This window comes from Electrona antarctica, assembly GCF_951216825.1.
Source record: "Electrona antarctica genome assembly, chromosome: 6".
Lineage (NCBI taxonomy): Eukaryota > Metazoa > Chordata > Actinopteri > Myctophiformes > Myctophidae > Electrona > Electrona antarctica.
This window is the reverse complement of record NC_136811.1, coordinates 12,502,219-12,517,957: the sequence shown is the minus strand read 5'-3', so window position 1 is coordinate 12,517,957 and position 15,739 is coordinate 12,502,219. Positions and strand designations below refer to the sequence as shown.

Below are 15,739 nucleotides of genomic sequence, written 5' to 3'. Positions count from 1 at the left end.
GACAGACCACCTGTGACATAGACGTCTTCGTCCTCTCCTCTGACAGACAGGTAGATGCGTCCCCTCTTCTCCGTGTGGTCCTGACCGCACAGGCTGGGAACGCTGTCCTCACAGCGCCGATGCACGTTCATGTCACAACCTGGCACACGCACACGCGTGCACGCACGTACACACGCACACACGCACACACACACAATGTGCATTTTGTTCGGCAAAATCAATTTGTTTGATTAACCCCTTGCCCCTTTATTATACGTATTAATTTTTACAACGGTGGTGCTGTGCTAAAAACAGCAGAAATATCCAATCTCCAATGTGTGCGTTTGTGACCTATAGTAGATCTGCTATTTTCAAAATGTAAACAAAATATTGAATAATTGTCCATTCATTGTGATTATTAAGACAAAGGTTGGAAATAAACGTGATTCTGACTTGAAATTATATATCGCCCAAATGTACACGTTTTTCTTGAGTGTCTGGTATTTTAGGTAAAAAATAGACCTTGTCTTTACCATTTGTACCCTTTCAGTAATGTTTATATGTGCTCTTTTTTGTAATGTTGCTTGTTTTCTGTAAAGGGCACTACGGATGCAAATTGGCATTCTTGCTGTCCCTTCCAAATTAACCTATATTTCTAAAATAAAGACGTTCACACAAAACCCATGTGCAGGAGCATACGACTGTAATCACTGTACAGTATGTCAATGTGTTACGCCATATGTGCAAATGCCTGGAGGCGTCAAAATCACAGCGAAGGTTATTCTTAAAAAAAATAAGCCAAGGCTGTCTGACTACAATTACAACACATGGTACACATAAAGTAGATGTGTGCGCGAACGCACACACGCACGTACGCACGTACACACATGCACACACGCGTACGCACGCACAGTCGCACACACACACACGCGCGCACACACACACACACACACACACACACACACACACACACTCACTGGAGCACTTCATGCCCTGGTGAATGAGTCCGTAGAGCAGCGAGCCACAGTGGTCGCAGAAGGTCGGACTGGAGTACGTCTGCAGTTTGAACTTGTGCTGACTCTTCAGGTCCTGCAGAGGCAACGGAACCCATTATGCATTCACTAGGGCAGGGGTTCTCAACCCGTGGGTCGCGACCCCTCGGGGGGTCGCCAAAATATTTTAGGGGGTCCCCAAATTATTTAAAAAAAAAAAATAATAATAATAATAATAATTTTATTTTCACGATTTTTCAAAAATAGCAGACCTACAAGTTCATAGCGTGCCACTCGGTGGCGCGCTATGAGCTTGTAGATCTGCTATTTTTCAATAGCTAAATTATAACAATGCTTAAAACACCAAAAGGGGTTCCCGCCCAAAATGGTTTAAGGTTATTGTAGCAGTCAATTTATATTGGGGGTCGGGAGGGGGCGGGGCGGGGGTCCCGAGACATTGCCAAAGCATTTCCGGGGGTCCCCGGCCAAAAACGTTGAGAACCCCTGCACTAGGGCAGTGGTTCCCAAACCTTTTTCACGTTGAGGACCCCCAAATTGACACTAATTTGCCCGCGGACCCCCATTTGAAAAGATATGCCAGGGACCCCCATGAGAGAAGATCTTTACGGCTCTAGCAGAGATTCTCAACCCGTTTAATTTCAGGGACCCCCCAGTTTGACATGCATTAGTCTACGGACCCAGATTTAATGGAATTTCTATCTAAGAGTCCCCAATTTATATTGTAAAAATCAATGTTAATTTAACTCTGAGAGTGTACAAATGGAACCAAATAAACCTGTTAGGGTCCATTTGGTTCCATTTGTACACTCTCAGAGTTACAGACCCATAAGGGTCCATTTGGTTCCAAACTATCATTTAGCTGGGGACCCCCTGAAACTCCCTCAAGGACCCCTGGGGGTCCCCGGACCCCACTTTGGGAACCACTGCACTAGGGGTGTAAGGATACATTTTAACAGCTGACGCGCATCACAAATCAATACGTGATACGATTCATGGAGAATATTGGTTCCCTTCATTCATGGAGATGCGATTCAATGATTTAAAATTGATACAGTTAGCAAATAATTAAATTACATTTGTGAGTAACGTGTGGATATTGTGCAGGTGTTTTAAGGGAAACATTTATTATGGTTATGCATATAAAAAAAACAATAAGTAAACAGTGATTCTGATGTGGCAAATACATGTTGAATTTATTTCGAACGCATGGACCAAAAAAACGTATGTAAAGTGTAATAAAGTAATTAAAACCCTATTTTTTCTTCTTTGTGCAATTTATTAGATTTTCTTTTATTTATTCATAAATGTATGTTGAAAAATGTTTTTAATTTGTTTTTAATTCATGAAATATTCAGCATTTCTTTGGGATGTTTTTTCCCCCCAATGCTTTGAAATAAGAATTAGAAACAAAAATTTGATACAAAAATAGGAACCTACTCGTGACCCATAAAAATGTGTCCCACAAATGGGTCCTGAAAAATGTATGTATTATCTATATGAATAAAACGCACACACAACGCGCACACACACACACACGCAAACGCACACACAATGTGCATTTTGTTCGGCAAAATCAATTTGTTTGATTAACCCCTTGACCCCTTATTATACGTACTTGTGTTGCGATGCGGAGCGTTGTGCGACCTATAGTAGATCTGCTATTTTCAATATTTAAACAAAACATTGAATAATTGTCCATTCATTGTGATTATTAAGACAAAAGTTGGAAATAAACGTGATTCTGACTTGAAATTATATATCGCCCAAATGTACACGTTTTTTTTTTGTCTGGTATTTTAGGTCAAAACTAGCCCATTTGTACCCTTTCAGTAATGTTTATATGTGCTCTTTTTTGTAATGTTGCTTGTTTTCTGTAAAGGGGACTATGGATATACTATATTATATATATACTCTCTCCCTCTCTCTGTATTCCTCAGAAGTCATGTCCTTCTCCTCACAAATCGCACCTCATTGGGCCCGTGATATCACACTTACAAAACTCAATAATGGTTCGATTGATTTTTTTTTTTATTCACACAATCCGGCACACATGTGTTTGTAGTGTGCATGGATGGCTGGATCGATGGCGGGATGCGTGTCACACGGCTCAATTCCTGAGCTGTATCACATGTCGGAGAGAATTACGGTGTCCGATACATCGTGACATCTGAGCAACAACAAAGCACTATCTGTTCCTGGCGATTCAGCCGTTACGCCGCGTCAGAATTAATTGGCGTCACATTTGAGACAAGCTCAACTTCAACCTGCATCGATTCCTCCGTTCTCCTGCACTTCTATTCATTGGCTCCTCTCTCAAGGGGGAGGGGACAGGGGGAGGACTAAAGGCTCCTCCCTCGAGGGGGAGGGGACAGGGGGAGGACTAAAGGCTCCTCTCTCAAAGGGGAGGGGACAGGGGGAGGACTAAAGGCTCCTCCCTCGGGGGGAGGGGACAGGGGGAGGACTAAGGGCTCCTCCATCGGGGGGAGGGGACAGGGGGAGGACTAAAGGCTCCTCCCTCGAGGGGGAGGGGACAGGGGGAGGACTAAAGGCTCCTCCCTTGGGGGGAGGGGACAGGGGGAGGACTAAAGGCTCCTCCCTCAAGGGGGAGGGGACAGGGGGAGGACTAAAGGCTCCTCCCTCGAGGGGGAGGGGACAGGGGGAGGACTAAAGGCTCCTCCCTCGGGGGGAGGGGACAGGGGAAGGACTAAAGGCTCCTCCCCCTCGCGGGGAGGGGCTATAAGGCACGGGGAGGGGTAAGGAGGGTGGAAACATGAGGATGGAAACATCAATCCCACATCGAATCTGTTACCAAATACGCCTCCTTCCACCTCAAAAACATTTCCAGAACTCCCAGACTTGGCGAGACCCTCATCCACGCTTTCATCTCCTCCCCCCTGGATTACTGTAATGGTGTCTTGTTCGGCCTCCCTAACAAGGCCCTTGACAGTACGTGCAAAACTCAGCTGCCGGAGTGCTCACCCATATATACAAAATGCTGGCAGCACAGCACCCCCACCGGCTTCTGGTTAAGTTCATATACAAACTGCTCCTCCTTACCAACAAACAAATCTCGCCATGCCCTGCAGGCCCACGGTATCTGACTACACCCCTGAGCAGAACCTGAGGTCTTGGGACACGGGGCTCCTCACCATCCGGCACGGAAAAAAGCGGCCACACTCTGCGATAGAGCCTTCTATGTGGCAGCCCCTGCCCTTTGGAACGAAGGGCAGGGAATGAAGCTTCGCCAGACGCCTACGTTGAACACTTTCAAGTCTGCACATTTGTTTACTCAGGCCTTCGGCAATTAGATTGTTTATGTTTTCTGTATTGTAAAGTGTCCTTGGGTTTCTTGAAAGGTGCTATATAAATTGTTATTATGATAATTATAGTATTACAAAACATTTATCGAGAAGCAAGGGTCTTCATCGCCACGTTGGCTTGTGGTGGGAATCTTTTGTTAACGTACAGTGAAGAAAGTAGTCCGCACACAGGCTTTGCTCCGGTAGTGTTTTATTGTATTTAAAACACCATTAGTAAATACACAACGTTTCGGCCGTGAACGGCCTTCATCAGGTGATAAGTAAGTAAGTAGCCTTTGCCAAGCCATGAGGCCCATAGGGCAGGAGCCTATCTCCTGTTTCTGTAGCGTGAGGCAGCTTGATGTACAAGTACACCCCCTGGACATGACGCTAGTATGTCGCAGGGACTTACCCCCAATCCAACCCTTGATGCTGAGTGTCAAGCAGGGAGGCACTGGGTCCCATTTTTAGAGTCTGGTATGACCCGGCCGGGGATCGAACCCAAACCTCCCAGTCTCAGGGCGGACACTCTAACCACAAGGCCACTGATAGTTAGTATGTGACACCTCCCTTTTATCAAGGTTGTCACGTCACGTCGTGTATTTATTAATGGTGTTTTAAATACAATAAAACACTACTGTAGCAAAGCCTGTGTGCGGACTACTTTCTTCACTGTATGTATCCACCTTAGTCCAGCACCAGCCAGGAACAAGCCACCTGCTTTTGTTAACGGACATACAAAATGAGACAATATTATGACAATATTACCAGGAACCACATAAACCACCATTTTGTTTTGCATTTGTACACTCTCAGAGTTAAGGGGGTCCATGCAAATAAAACTCTGTTGTCCAGAACCAGCACCAAAGCATCTGCCCGGGCTCTGGAGCAGCTTTTGAACGCTGCTCTAAGGCAGCTTAAATGGTATACAAGTTATACAACCATGTTAATGTTCTGCTCTGAGGGCAGCTTTTGAATGCTGCTCTCAGGGCAGCTTAAATGCTGTACATAGAAACTGCCTGTAATAATTTGTTGTTCAGTATTAGGATGTTGATATTCATTTTGTATTCATCCTTAGGGCCCCAAATCACATAAGCATGAGTGTCTATTAACACAGTGTTTTTCAGTCATATTTTGCTGCTGTCATATTTTGTCAGCAGCAACTGCCTGTCATAATTTAGAAGAACATACTGTATCTCCCCCAAATCACAAGAATACTGATCTTTTTCCATCCATCCATCCAACCTCTCTCTCTCTCTCTCTCTCTCTCTCTCTCTCTCCCCCCAACCCCCCGCAACCCATCTCCGAGAACCTGTAGGACAAGAGGACAAAGATAGAAAGACGGGCGGACCGAGGTAGAGGTATGAGTCATATCATTGTGTGAGTGAAAGGAGGTAATGAATGGAAAATAAGTCACTGCAGAAAGAAAGAAAGAAAGAAAGAAAGAAAGAAAGAAAGAAAAGAAAAGAAAAGAAAAGAAAAGAAAAGAAAAGAAAAGAAAAGAAAAGAAAAGAAGGAAAGAAGGAAAGAAGGAAAGAAGGAAAGAAAGAAAGAAAGAAAGAAAGAAAGAAAGAAAGGAAGGAAGGAAGGAAGGAAGGAAGGAAGGAAGGAAGGAAGGAAGGAAGGAAAGAAAGAAAGAAAGAAAGAAAGAAAGAAAGAAAGAGCGGGTACAGTCCCCATCCTTCAACCATGTGTCCCTTCCATAAATGACCCCGGTCTGGGTGTGCGCCACGCAGGCTTATTATAGCAGGGTTCATTTGACAGCAAATATTGTTTTAGTTTAGTCATCGTGTCTCGAATACAAATTTATTTAGTTTTAGCTATGATTTTATAGTCATCTGAATGTTACAAAATCTATAGTTGATTTTGTCGACAAAGGCAGGCCTTGAGTTGATGGCGTCGTAATGCCAGATTTTACACTTGGTTGCACCAAGTGTAAAAACACCCCGTACAGTTTTTAAGTTGCTTGATTATATTATAATATAATATAATAATTAGATATTTTTAATTTATTTTTAAAGATTTATTTGGGAATAATAACAATAATTCTTTAGCTGACCTTTTGAAGAATAGAGGAAAGCGTGATTTTATTTTCTAAGGGAAATTCTCTCTTTTTTCACCCCCTCAATGCATTCTCTGAAGGATGGCATATGATATTGCTCATAAAAAAGGGAGATAAATGAGTAAGCCTTATAGCAGGCCATTAACTATGCAGAATGTACAAAGAAGCAGCGAGGTAGATAATAGATTTGATTAATTCTGGTTGTGGAAGAAGGACAGGCCGTCACTGCATATACGTCAAGTAGACCATGGTATGGGGCCAACACTGATGTTTTCACAAATTGGTACCACCTAAGGTACCAAGTACCTTTTTTCTATGTTTGTATTCCTACATGTCCCTAGTTTATTTGGTATGAAAACTATTCCAATTCAGTAGCTTAATGCCGTTATATGTGACCATACTATTAACACTCGCATGACTGTAGTAAGGCCAGGTACAGTACCACACAAGCTGACTTCAGGTAAAAAATAACTTTCCCTGCAATGTTATTCACAGTCTCCCCTTGGAACTCCAGACGCATTGACATCTTCTCCCCCCAGCGGGGTAGAGCCATTGGGCTGTATTTTGAGTGTCTTAAGTACCAGGTCTTATTACTTAACTTAAGACCTGGAGGCGTGATCAATGCCATTTGGCTATTCTGAGTGGCCAAACAGCATTGACCACGCCTCCAGGTCTTAAGTTAAGTCATAAGACCTAGTACTTAAGACACGCATAATACTGCCCAATGGATTGTCTTTTAAATATCCACTACTTGAACTGGTGACGGGGTCTAGTTTGACCGAAAAACGAGCAGGCAGAGATGGTACAAAGTATTATACCTAAATTCATATTTAGAAAATGTTTCAGATCAAAACAAAAAACAAAACATGAGTTGAATCGAATATTTAGGAAAAGTGGAAGGGGGGCTTTCTGAGAGCTTCATCATGGGCAAAGATAATCAACTTCAAAATCTCAAAATGGGTTAAGTGTTAACAACCTATATATACGATGTTCAAAATGTCATTATGCTTTAAGTAGCATGTGACGTGTCAAACTAGGGTTTTTTATGATTCTGAATCCATTCCAAGCATTCGTTTTGCACGAAAAACACTCCTTGGCCTAAATTCAGCCATAGCCACTTGCGCCTTATATACTGTAGGTGGTTAATGGTATGGTCACATAACTGGCATTAAGCTACTGAATTGGAATAGTTATCATTCCAAAATATAAACTAGAGACGTAACTAGAGATGTAGGTACAGTATACAAAAATCAAATCAAAAATACGGTCACCTTAGGTGGTACCAAAATCTAGGTGGTACCAAAATCTGGTACCAAAATCTGGACTAAAGGTCACCTAATTATGACATACTTTGTGGACCACAAAAACACAAAATCGAAATCCATTGAAATCCTCTCTTCTCCTCCGAGTTGGCTCTGTACTTGGTGCACGCTCCCCCATCCCTGTTAATAGATTATATTTAGGGGTGTTGGAAAATAAAGTGCCCCCTTTGATGAAAACAAATATGCCCCCCTGCTGATTTGCGCCTGGAGCCGGCACTGTAACAGCATATATAGGTATACTGTAGTGTCTACTCACGTCCGGTCGGGGGGCGGCAGTGGTAGAGCCCGGACACGTGAAGGTCACAAACTCGTGACATCGCTTGTGCACCACAAAGCTGCACACTGTGGGGGGAAAACAAAATACAATATATAAGAGAGTCAAAAGAAAATGGATCGGTCAGACGGTCACACATCGGTCTGCACAACAATTCCGATATCGACTGTGCCAAGGTGTGTGTGTGCGTGCGTGCGTGCATGTGTGCGTGCGTGCTCTTGTTCTCCACCGTACCTTGACATTGGAAGCCTTGTTTGCCGATACCCCTGTGAGGGTGTGAAGAGGAGGGGTGGGGGTGGTGGGGGGTTGAAACAGAAAAAAGACAAAGTCAAGTCAGACTTCTATTTCTTTACAGCAGTGCATGGTTCTCAACCCAACTGTTGAGATCATCAGATCCCCGGCAAGACCCCGGCAAGAACTATTGGCGATAGCAGGGGCGGACGAACGTCGCTCAAAAAAACATGAAAATATTGTATCTTTCGGACGACCACCGTCCAGCGATATAGCAATCAAATTCATATGTTGCTCTGTTCGAAGTTGGGCTCCTATTCAACTTTGCTTCACTTACTGGACCACACAGCAGCATCATTTACTTACTTTACTCATTTTGCATGCACTTCAAAGCGAGGACATATGGTAATGACAGCAGGAACGCCCACCAGGACATTTTTATCGGCGCTGTTAAAACTTTGGGTTAGTCCCCAGCGCATGTTTCCGTAGAGGAAACCAATCTGTCCTCTTAATGTTTTTTGGTTAGGTACGCTCCACGTGGACCTTTAATGAGAGCTTGGCATCGAGACAAGTGGCCAGATATTTATAGCCTATTAAAAGCGTGTAAATACCTTTGAAGTGATTTGTGTTCGGGGACCTAGTGAATACCATGCATTTTGTTTTGTCGCAGTTCAAAACAAGTTTAACCCATTTTGGGCGGGAACCCCTTTTGGTGTTAGCATTATGTTATGCTTTAGCTATTGAAAAATAGCAGATCTACAAGCTCGTAGCGCGCCACCGAGTGGCGCGCTACGAGCTTGTAGGTCTGCTATTTTATCAGAAAACTGTCAGTATGTAGAAGACATTTTTAGTATCTGATCTCAGGTCAAAATGGGTTAAGGTTAATTAGAGCCAACTGAAACCGCATTCCAACCAGGTCACTCTCACTCGTTTTTCTTTGTTATATTATGCTGCTGCAATGTCAGGAGGAATTCAGCCGAACACAAATACGTTTTACTCTTAATGCACCTGCTGCGCTACACACCAGCTCAGTGGCCTTGTGGTTAGAGTGTCCGCCCTGATCCCCTGCTGGGTCATACAAAGACTCTGAAAGATGGGACCCAGTGCCTCCCTCCTTGGCACTCAGCATCAAGGATTGGATTGGAGCTGTGAGCCCTGCATGTGACATACTGTACTAGCGTCTTGTCCAGGGGCTGTACTTGTACATCAAACTGCCTCATGCTACAGAAACAGGAGATAGGCTCCTATACCCAATGGGCCCAATGGCTCGGCAAGGCTTATACTTACTTACCTGGACTACACATATAACAACTAGAACTGCACTCTGTCGAGTGCCTACTTGCTTGTTGCACACAAGTAGGCCATAAATGGCCTACTAGTGCAAAAGCAGAGTGCGCAAGTACTGTATTATTCATTCTTACGTTACGTAATTAACAACAATCAATTACGCAATGTTGTAAGTAATACGGATGAGTGACGGCTTTCGATGGTGACGTATATGTCGATCAGTGTCGGGTGGATTAAAGGAAATGCCTCTATGTATATGTATATGTAATTTGTAAGTTGATTAGCGGTATAATGTGGTTACTTTGCATATGCCCCGTTTGATGCGTATGTATCGTAGCAGTAACGTCAGGGTATAACTGGTATAACTAGCTCTCAATGATGACGTAATAAAGATGTGGATTAAAGGACCCAATGCCAGGGTGTAATTGGTTTTCCATGGTGACGTAATGACGATATGTTTTAGTGTCGGGATGATTAAAGGTAATGCCCCTAGGTATACATGTATATAATCTGACACCACTGCCATATCAAGCACAAGTAGTCATTACGTCATACGCTGGCACGGCGCATACGCATCAAACGGCGACATACGCATCGAAGCACTGGACGAAAACTATTACTTGCACGCTCTGCTTGCGCAAGTAATAAAGAGGATCCTTATGCACCTATACACAAATATTAAGTAAGTACATTGTATTTATATAGCACTTCTCACAAAGACAACTCACAATGCCTACATAAAATAACAACAAAAGAGAAAAAAAAATCAAGGACAAACAGTAGTGGTTCTTCAAAATGCCCACAGGCACTGCAGCTCTCAGGACCTATGCTATGGCAGGGGACTTCCAGAGTCTGGGAGCTACAGGCTGAAAGGCTCCATCTGCCGCCTTTGGTTATTAATCTGGTACGAGGGATGACCAATAGACCCCTATATGGCTGACCATATATAGGGTCCTGCCGTTCTAGCAGGTCAGGTAGATATGCTGCTGGTGCTAGTGAGCTGGACCTTGAACCAAACCCTGAACACCACAGGAGGCCAGTGTTAGGAGGCCAGGACTCCAAACCCCAACACCTATAACCTCTAAAATGTCTTGAGAGGACCAGGAAAATTGTCCTCACAATGTCTATTTTTACAATACACAAATCTCTCTTCTCTCTCTCTCTCTCTCTCTCTCTCTCTCTCTCTCTCTCTCTGTCTCTCTCTCTCTCTCTCTCTCTCTCTCTCACACACAAATACACACACACTCAAACACCACGCACACTCGCCGGTGCGTGTCCTCCAGCAGGAGTGCTGGCGTCGGCTAGTTTTCCAGTTGTCTCCTCAGAGCTTTAATTGAATAATTAAAGCCATTGATTGGCTAAAGAGTCCATTCAGCGCCCGCCCCCCCACCGCTGAGAATCTGCCTCTGATCAGCAGGTTATAGAGAGACCAGATGAAGTTCATCTGTAGAACACATGCAGAGGGAGAGCGAGAGAGAGAGAGAGAGAGAGAGGAGAGCACTCAGACAATCAGCATCGACAGGCGACATTAACCACAACAACTTGACGGTGCAACTTGACACCATACCAATCAGAGCAGATTACACACACCCAAATTGAGTGTACAATTTGAACATGATGGAAAAAAAAAGAAAAAAAACCTCCCATACCTACGGAGCCATGCATTCAAAATATATTTTATCTTGTACGTACAAGATAATATCTCGTCCGTACAAGATATTATCTCGTACGTACGAGATAGTATCTTGTACGTACGAGATAAATACTATTTTGTACGTACGAGATAATATCTTGTACGTACAAGATAATATCTTGTACGTACAAGATAAAATATATTTTGAATGCATGGCCATTCAGTGAAATACAACAATGTGCACTGCAAACACAGCAGCAAGATTGGTCAACTGTTGCAATAAAAGAAGCTTATAGCCAATGCAGTAGCTATACGATATATATCTAACATGTCATCACTATGTGACATAGGCCTGTTTAACACAATGCTGTACCCCTTCTAACCGTATAGGCCTACATACTTTCCCATTTTTGAGGGGTGCTAGCCCCTCCTATATATACAGGTTTAATGGTTGTTTTTAGTTCAATGTTTGTTTTAAAAACGCCATTGACAATGTGAAGGGAAAATTCACGTCATCTTGTCCCTAACACAAACATTAAATGCCATTAACAATAAAGAGAATTTAACATGTTTTACATCACCATTACATCACCTAATCAACATGGAGGGAGGGTGAAATTTCGCCCTTGCTGGGAGGCATGAGTTAGACTTTAATATTATATATATGTGATTTTTCTTGACTTATTAAGACCCGAGGCCGATTAAGGATACCAGAACGCTCGTCTCAAAACACAGCCGGCGTAACTGCATGCTCAGCCTGGTAGACTGTTCCAAAACGTAACCTCAGTAAACTGCTCCTAAACGGTTAAACCTAACCTAATTCCTAAACCTAACCTCAGTAAACTGTGCCAAAACCTAACCCTAATTCCTCAAAACAAATTCAAGAATACAAGAAACCACGTGCTCGGCGTGATGTGATGTCGGCAGGAAAAAAATGAGGCCAAGTATTCCCGGGTTACCCCGAATTAATGCCTTCTAAATCATTAGTTGTGAAACATGATCTTCATTTCATGTCAAGGACCACCAACATGTTATGTATTTGGCCACAGAACCCAATCTGAAAATGATTTGTGCCAGGGACTCAAATTGATATTATTTACTTATACAATTCACAATATATAATTATACTGTTCTTATAGAATGATCTACCACTGATCTACAGTAGCCTAATAGGAAGTCTAGTGTAGTCAGCACTCAGCACTTCATGTGAGCCATGGGGCAGTTTTGCATTCCAACCATGAGAGGGCAGAGTTGAGCCTGCTATAGACAGATACAGTAGATATGTTCCATTGAAAATTGGTGCCCTGTCAATTTCTGTGGCTCCACAGGCCAGGGGGGCCTGACCATTTTTGACAAATCCACGCCTTACAACAGTGAGAGGATTTCTGTGACTCCATCGGGGCGTTCTGTTGCAATTTGGACACATCCATGCAGTACAGAAGCGAGAGGATTTCTGTGACTCGAGGGGACGTTGTTTTGGAAACGACAAATCCATCCATGCCTAACACCAGTGGTTCTCAAACATGTGGGTCGGGACCCCGCGGAGGGCCCACAACAGATTATGGGTGATGCAACATTATTTTCTCACTCAGCAGTGAGCAAACCAAACATGCAGAACAGTATCAGTGTATAGCCTATAGGTTGTCTGCACATTTCTAAAGTGACAATATAAGTACTTTTAATAGACTGTAATACCTCTCAAATGAAGTAAATAAATAGAAAAGGACCATTACTGCATCAACAGTAAATAACAAACTATACTATATAAAACATGGTCAAACTAAATTGGCCATGGAACTGAGTCAAGCAGACTGAAAAGATTCAGAACTACTGTGTTGGCTATTGTTCTCCTCTTTCAAGATTTGGTTTAGTAGGTCATGTTCTGAGCAATTGTCTGCCAATAGTCCATGCAGCTGCCATTTGTTTCTGCGAGTTTGGAAGCACTCGTTGTAAATCACTCAATGTCCGGCCCATGAAATATCGCTTTACGAAGAAAGTCTTGACAGCGATTTCCATACAGCTGCAATATATTGCTGCGTTTACCGCCATAACCCATTGACGCCTGGTGCAATGGCGTCAAAGGCATCAAAGGTAGAACAACGTATAAGCGACGTGCGCGTGTCTCATCAGCTTTTGCCATACATGTACTGTAGCAACATAACTATTTAAAAAAAAAAAGAATTAATCAGAATTTGAAGGTTTTCAGAAACCTTAGGTCAGGCCCTAGAAGGCGTTCCCAGATCAATGGGATCAGATGTCAATGGAGGGTATTGCAACTTAGATGCAGGTAGCATCTAAGTCGCTTGCGTGCTGGCGTCCACCTCGTTCTATTTTTCAGGCGTCAAAGTGCGAGTGTGACCCCATCTTCACTTTCCCCACGACCCCACTTGGGGGTCCTGACCCACAGTTTGACAACGTCATCCTGCACAGGGGAACCGTCTAGATCACTGGTTCCCAAACCTTTTCATGTCAAGGACCCCCAAATTGACACAAATTAGCCCCCCTTTGAAGAGATATGCCAGGGACCTCCATAAGAGAAGATATTTACGGCTCTAGCAGTGATTCTCAACCCGTTTAATTTCAAGGATGTCAAGGTTTGACATGCATTAGGATACGGACCCCCATTTAATGGCATTTCTATCTCTTGGACTCCAATTTATATTGTAAAATCAAAGTTAATTTAACTCTGAGAGTGTACAAAGGGAACCAAACGGACCTGTTAAGAGTCTGGTTGGTTCCATTTGTACACTCTCAGGCTTCGTACACACATAAAGAACAACTGTGCTGTGCTCTGCCTGTGTTTGATGCAGGCCGCCCCAATGCTTTTCCAATGGAAGTCATATGGTTTGACCAAACATTTTAGTTTGATGCGGGGGAGGGGGGAATTTTTTTGTCAAACCACATGACTTCCATTGGAAAAGCATTGGGGCGGCCATGAAACACAAGCAGAGCACAGAACAGTTGTTCTTTATGTGTGTACGAAGCCTCAGAGTTACAGACGACCATAAGGGTCCATTTGGTTCCTAACTATCATTCAGCTGGGGACCCCCTGGAACTCCCTCAAGTACCCCTGGGGGTCCCCGGACCCCACTTTGGGAACCACTGGTCTAGATAAGCCCCGATTTCTAAAATGTGCCGTGCGACGGTGTGCGCTATAGCACGCCGAAAAGAGCCGATCAGCAAACTCGACGAAAGGCAGCATAAATTAACTCTGGCAGTGCATACATTAAGCAGTAGTGGCGAGTGGAAATTAAACCCGAGCAAAATGGCAAGAGGAAGACGGAAGAGGCGAGTAGTCGCGCGATCCGATAGGTCACTGGTTTTCCAACGGTAGTCAGGTCAACGGGTTTAATTGGATGTTGGCGATAGATGGATACACACACCTGGCCGGCGGCACTGAAAACGAGCTGCTCTGCTGCACGCCAAGCAGCATGTCAGTGAGTTCCTGCATTGATCCATCCTCTACACCCCCCCCCCCCCCCCCCCCCCCCCTCTGGCTTTAACACATTCTGGGCGGGAACCCCTTTTGGTGTTTTAAAGCATCACGTTATACTTTAGCTATTGAAAAATAGCAGATCTACAAGCTCATAGCGCGGCACTACGAGCTTGTAGATCTGCTATTTTTTGAAAAATCGTGAAAATTTGAATACATTGTTCTATCAAGAGCGAACGTTTCGCTGGAACAACATGTTTTCAGATGGGGGCCAATTACATATATTTTTGGGGGTCCTTGACATGAAAATGTTTGAGCACCACTGACATAGAAACATGGGTTTTTCAGAAAACTGTCAGGATTTAGGAGGCATTTGTAGAATCGTCCTCAGGTCGAAAGGGTTTAACACACATCCTTTTGCACACCTGAGTACTTTGGGTGACAGGTGGATAGTCAATAGGGTAGGGGGGGGAAGGGAAAAAAATGGTATAGGCTAAGAAAGTCAATGCAGGGCTGTCATGGAGCACTTTTGATAGATTTGCTGACAGCCTGTTCCATCACAGAAAGCACTGTATAGCGACGTGAGGCCGTCCTGTCTTTCACAACAAGTCCACTTTAACCCATTCTGGGCGGGAACCCCTTTTGGTGTTTTAACTAAGCATTATGTTATACTTTAGCTATTGAAAAATAGCAGATCTACAAGCTGCTATTTTTGAAGAATCGTGAAAAGACTGACATAGAAAAACATAGCTTTTTCAAGAAAACAGTCAGGATTTAGAAGACATTTGCAGAATCGTTCCCATGTCAAAATGGGTTAAGATGTGCCATATCCTCTCCTGTTTAACCCGTCATTTAAACACAACTAACGTACATAATCATGTCATGTTGTCGTGCACAGTCAGTATGCATCATGCTGCTATGCTCACCCGTCGTATTCTCAGGTATACTATGTGTGATCAAACCACTCCAACAACTGGCTTTGTTAGTTTACGTGTCTACGTGTTTGTTCGTACCAAAAAAATGAGCATGGTTGTTATGGTCACTCAGTTCACACAGGTGTGATTTCATTACGTCAGGCATTACGTCAGACCACAGCTGATCAGTCTATATAAGACCTTGCACCACTCAGTTCACACGGGTGTGATTTTTTGTATAGAAATGATACGATGGGAACGACATGCATGGAAACAAATCTTGTTTTACTTT

General features: G+C 43.5%; 1 protein-coding gene across 1 annotated transcript in view; it reads right to left on the bottom strand.

Annotated features, from left to right (window-relative positions):
* Positions 1-15,739, bottom strand: part of prkcg (protein kinase C, gamma) — a 71,110-nt gene that overhangs the window by 54,638 nt on the left and 733 nt on the right. The window contains exons 2-5 of the mRNA XM_079503475.1: positions 8,184-8,215; positions 7,932-8,017; positions 957-1,068; positions 11-139 (exon numbers count right to left, since the gene is read on the bottom strand). Of these exons, the coding sequence (XP_079359601.1) occupies positions 11-139; positions 957-1,068; positions 7,932-8,017; positions 8,184-8,215 (359 nt within the window). The remainder of the gene's footprint in view (positions 1-10; positions 140-956; positions 1,069-7,931; positions 8,018-8,183; positions 8,216-15,739) is intronic.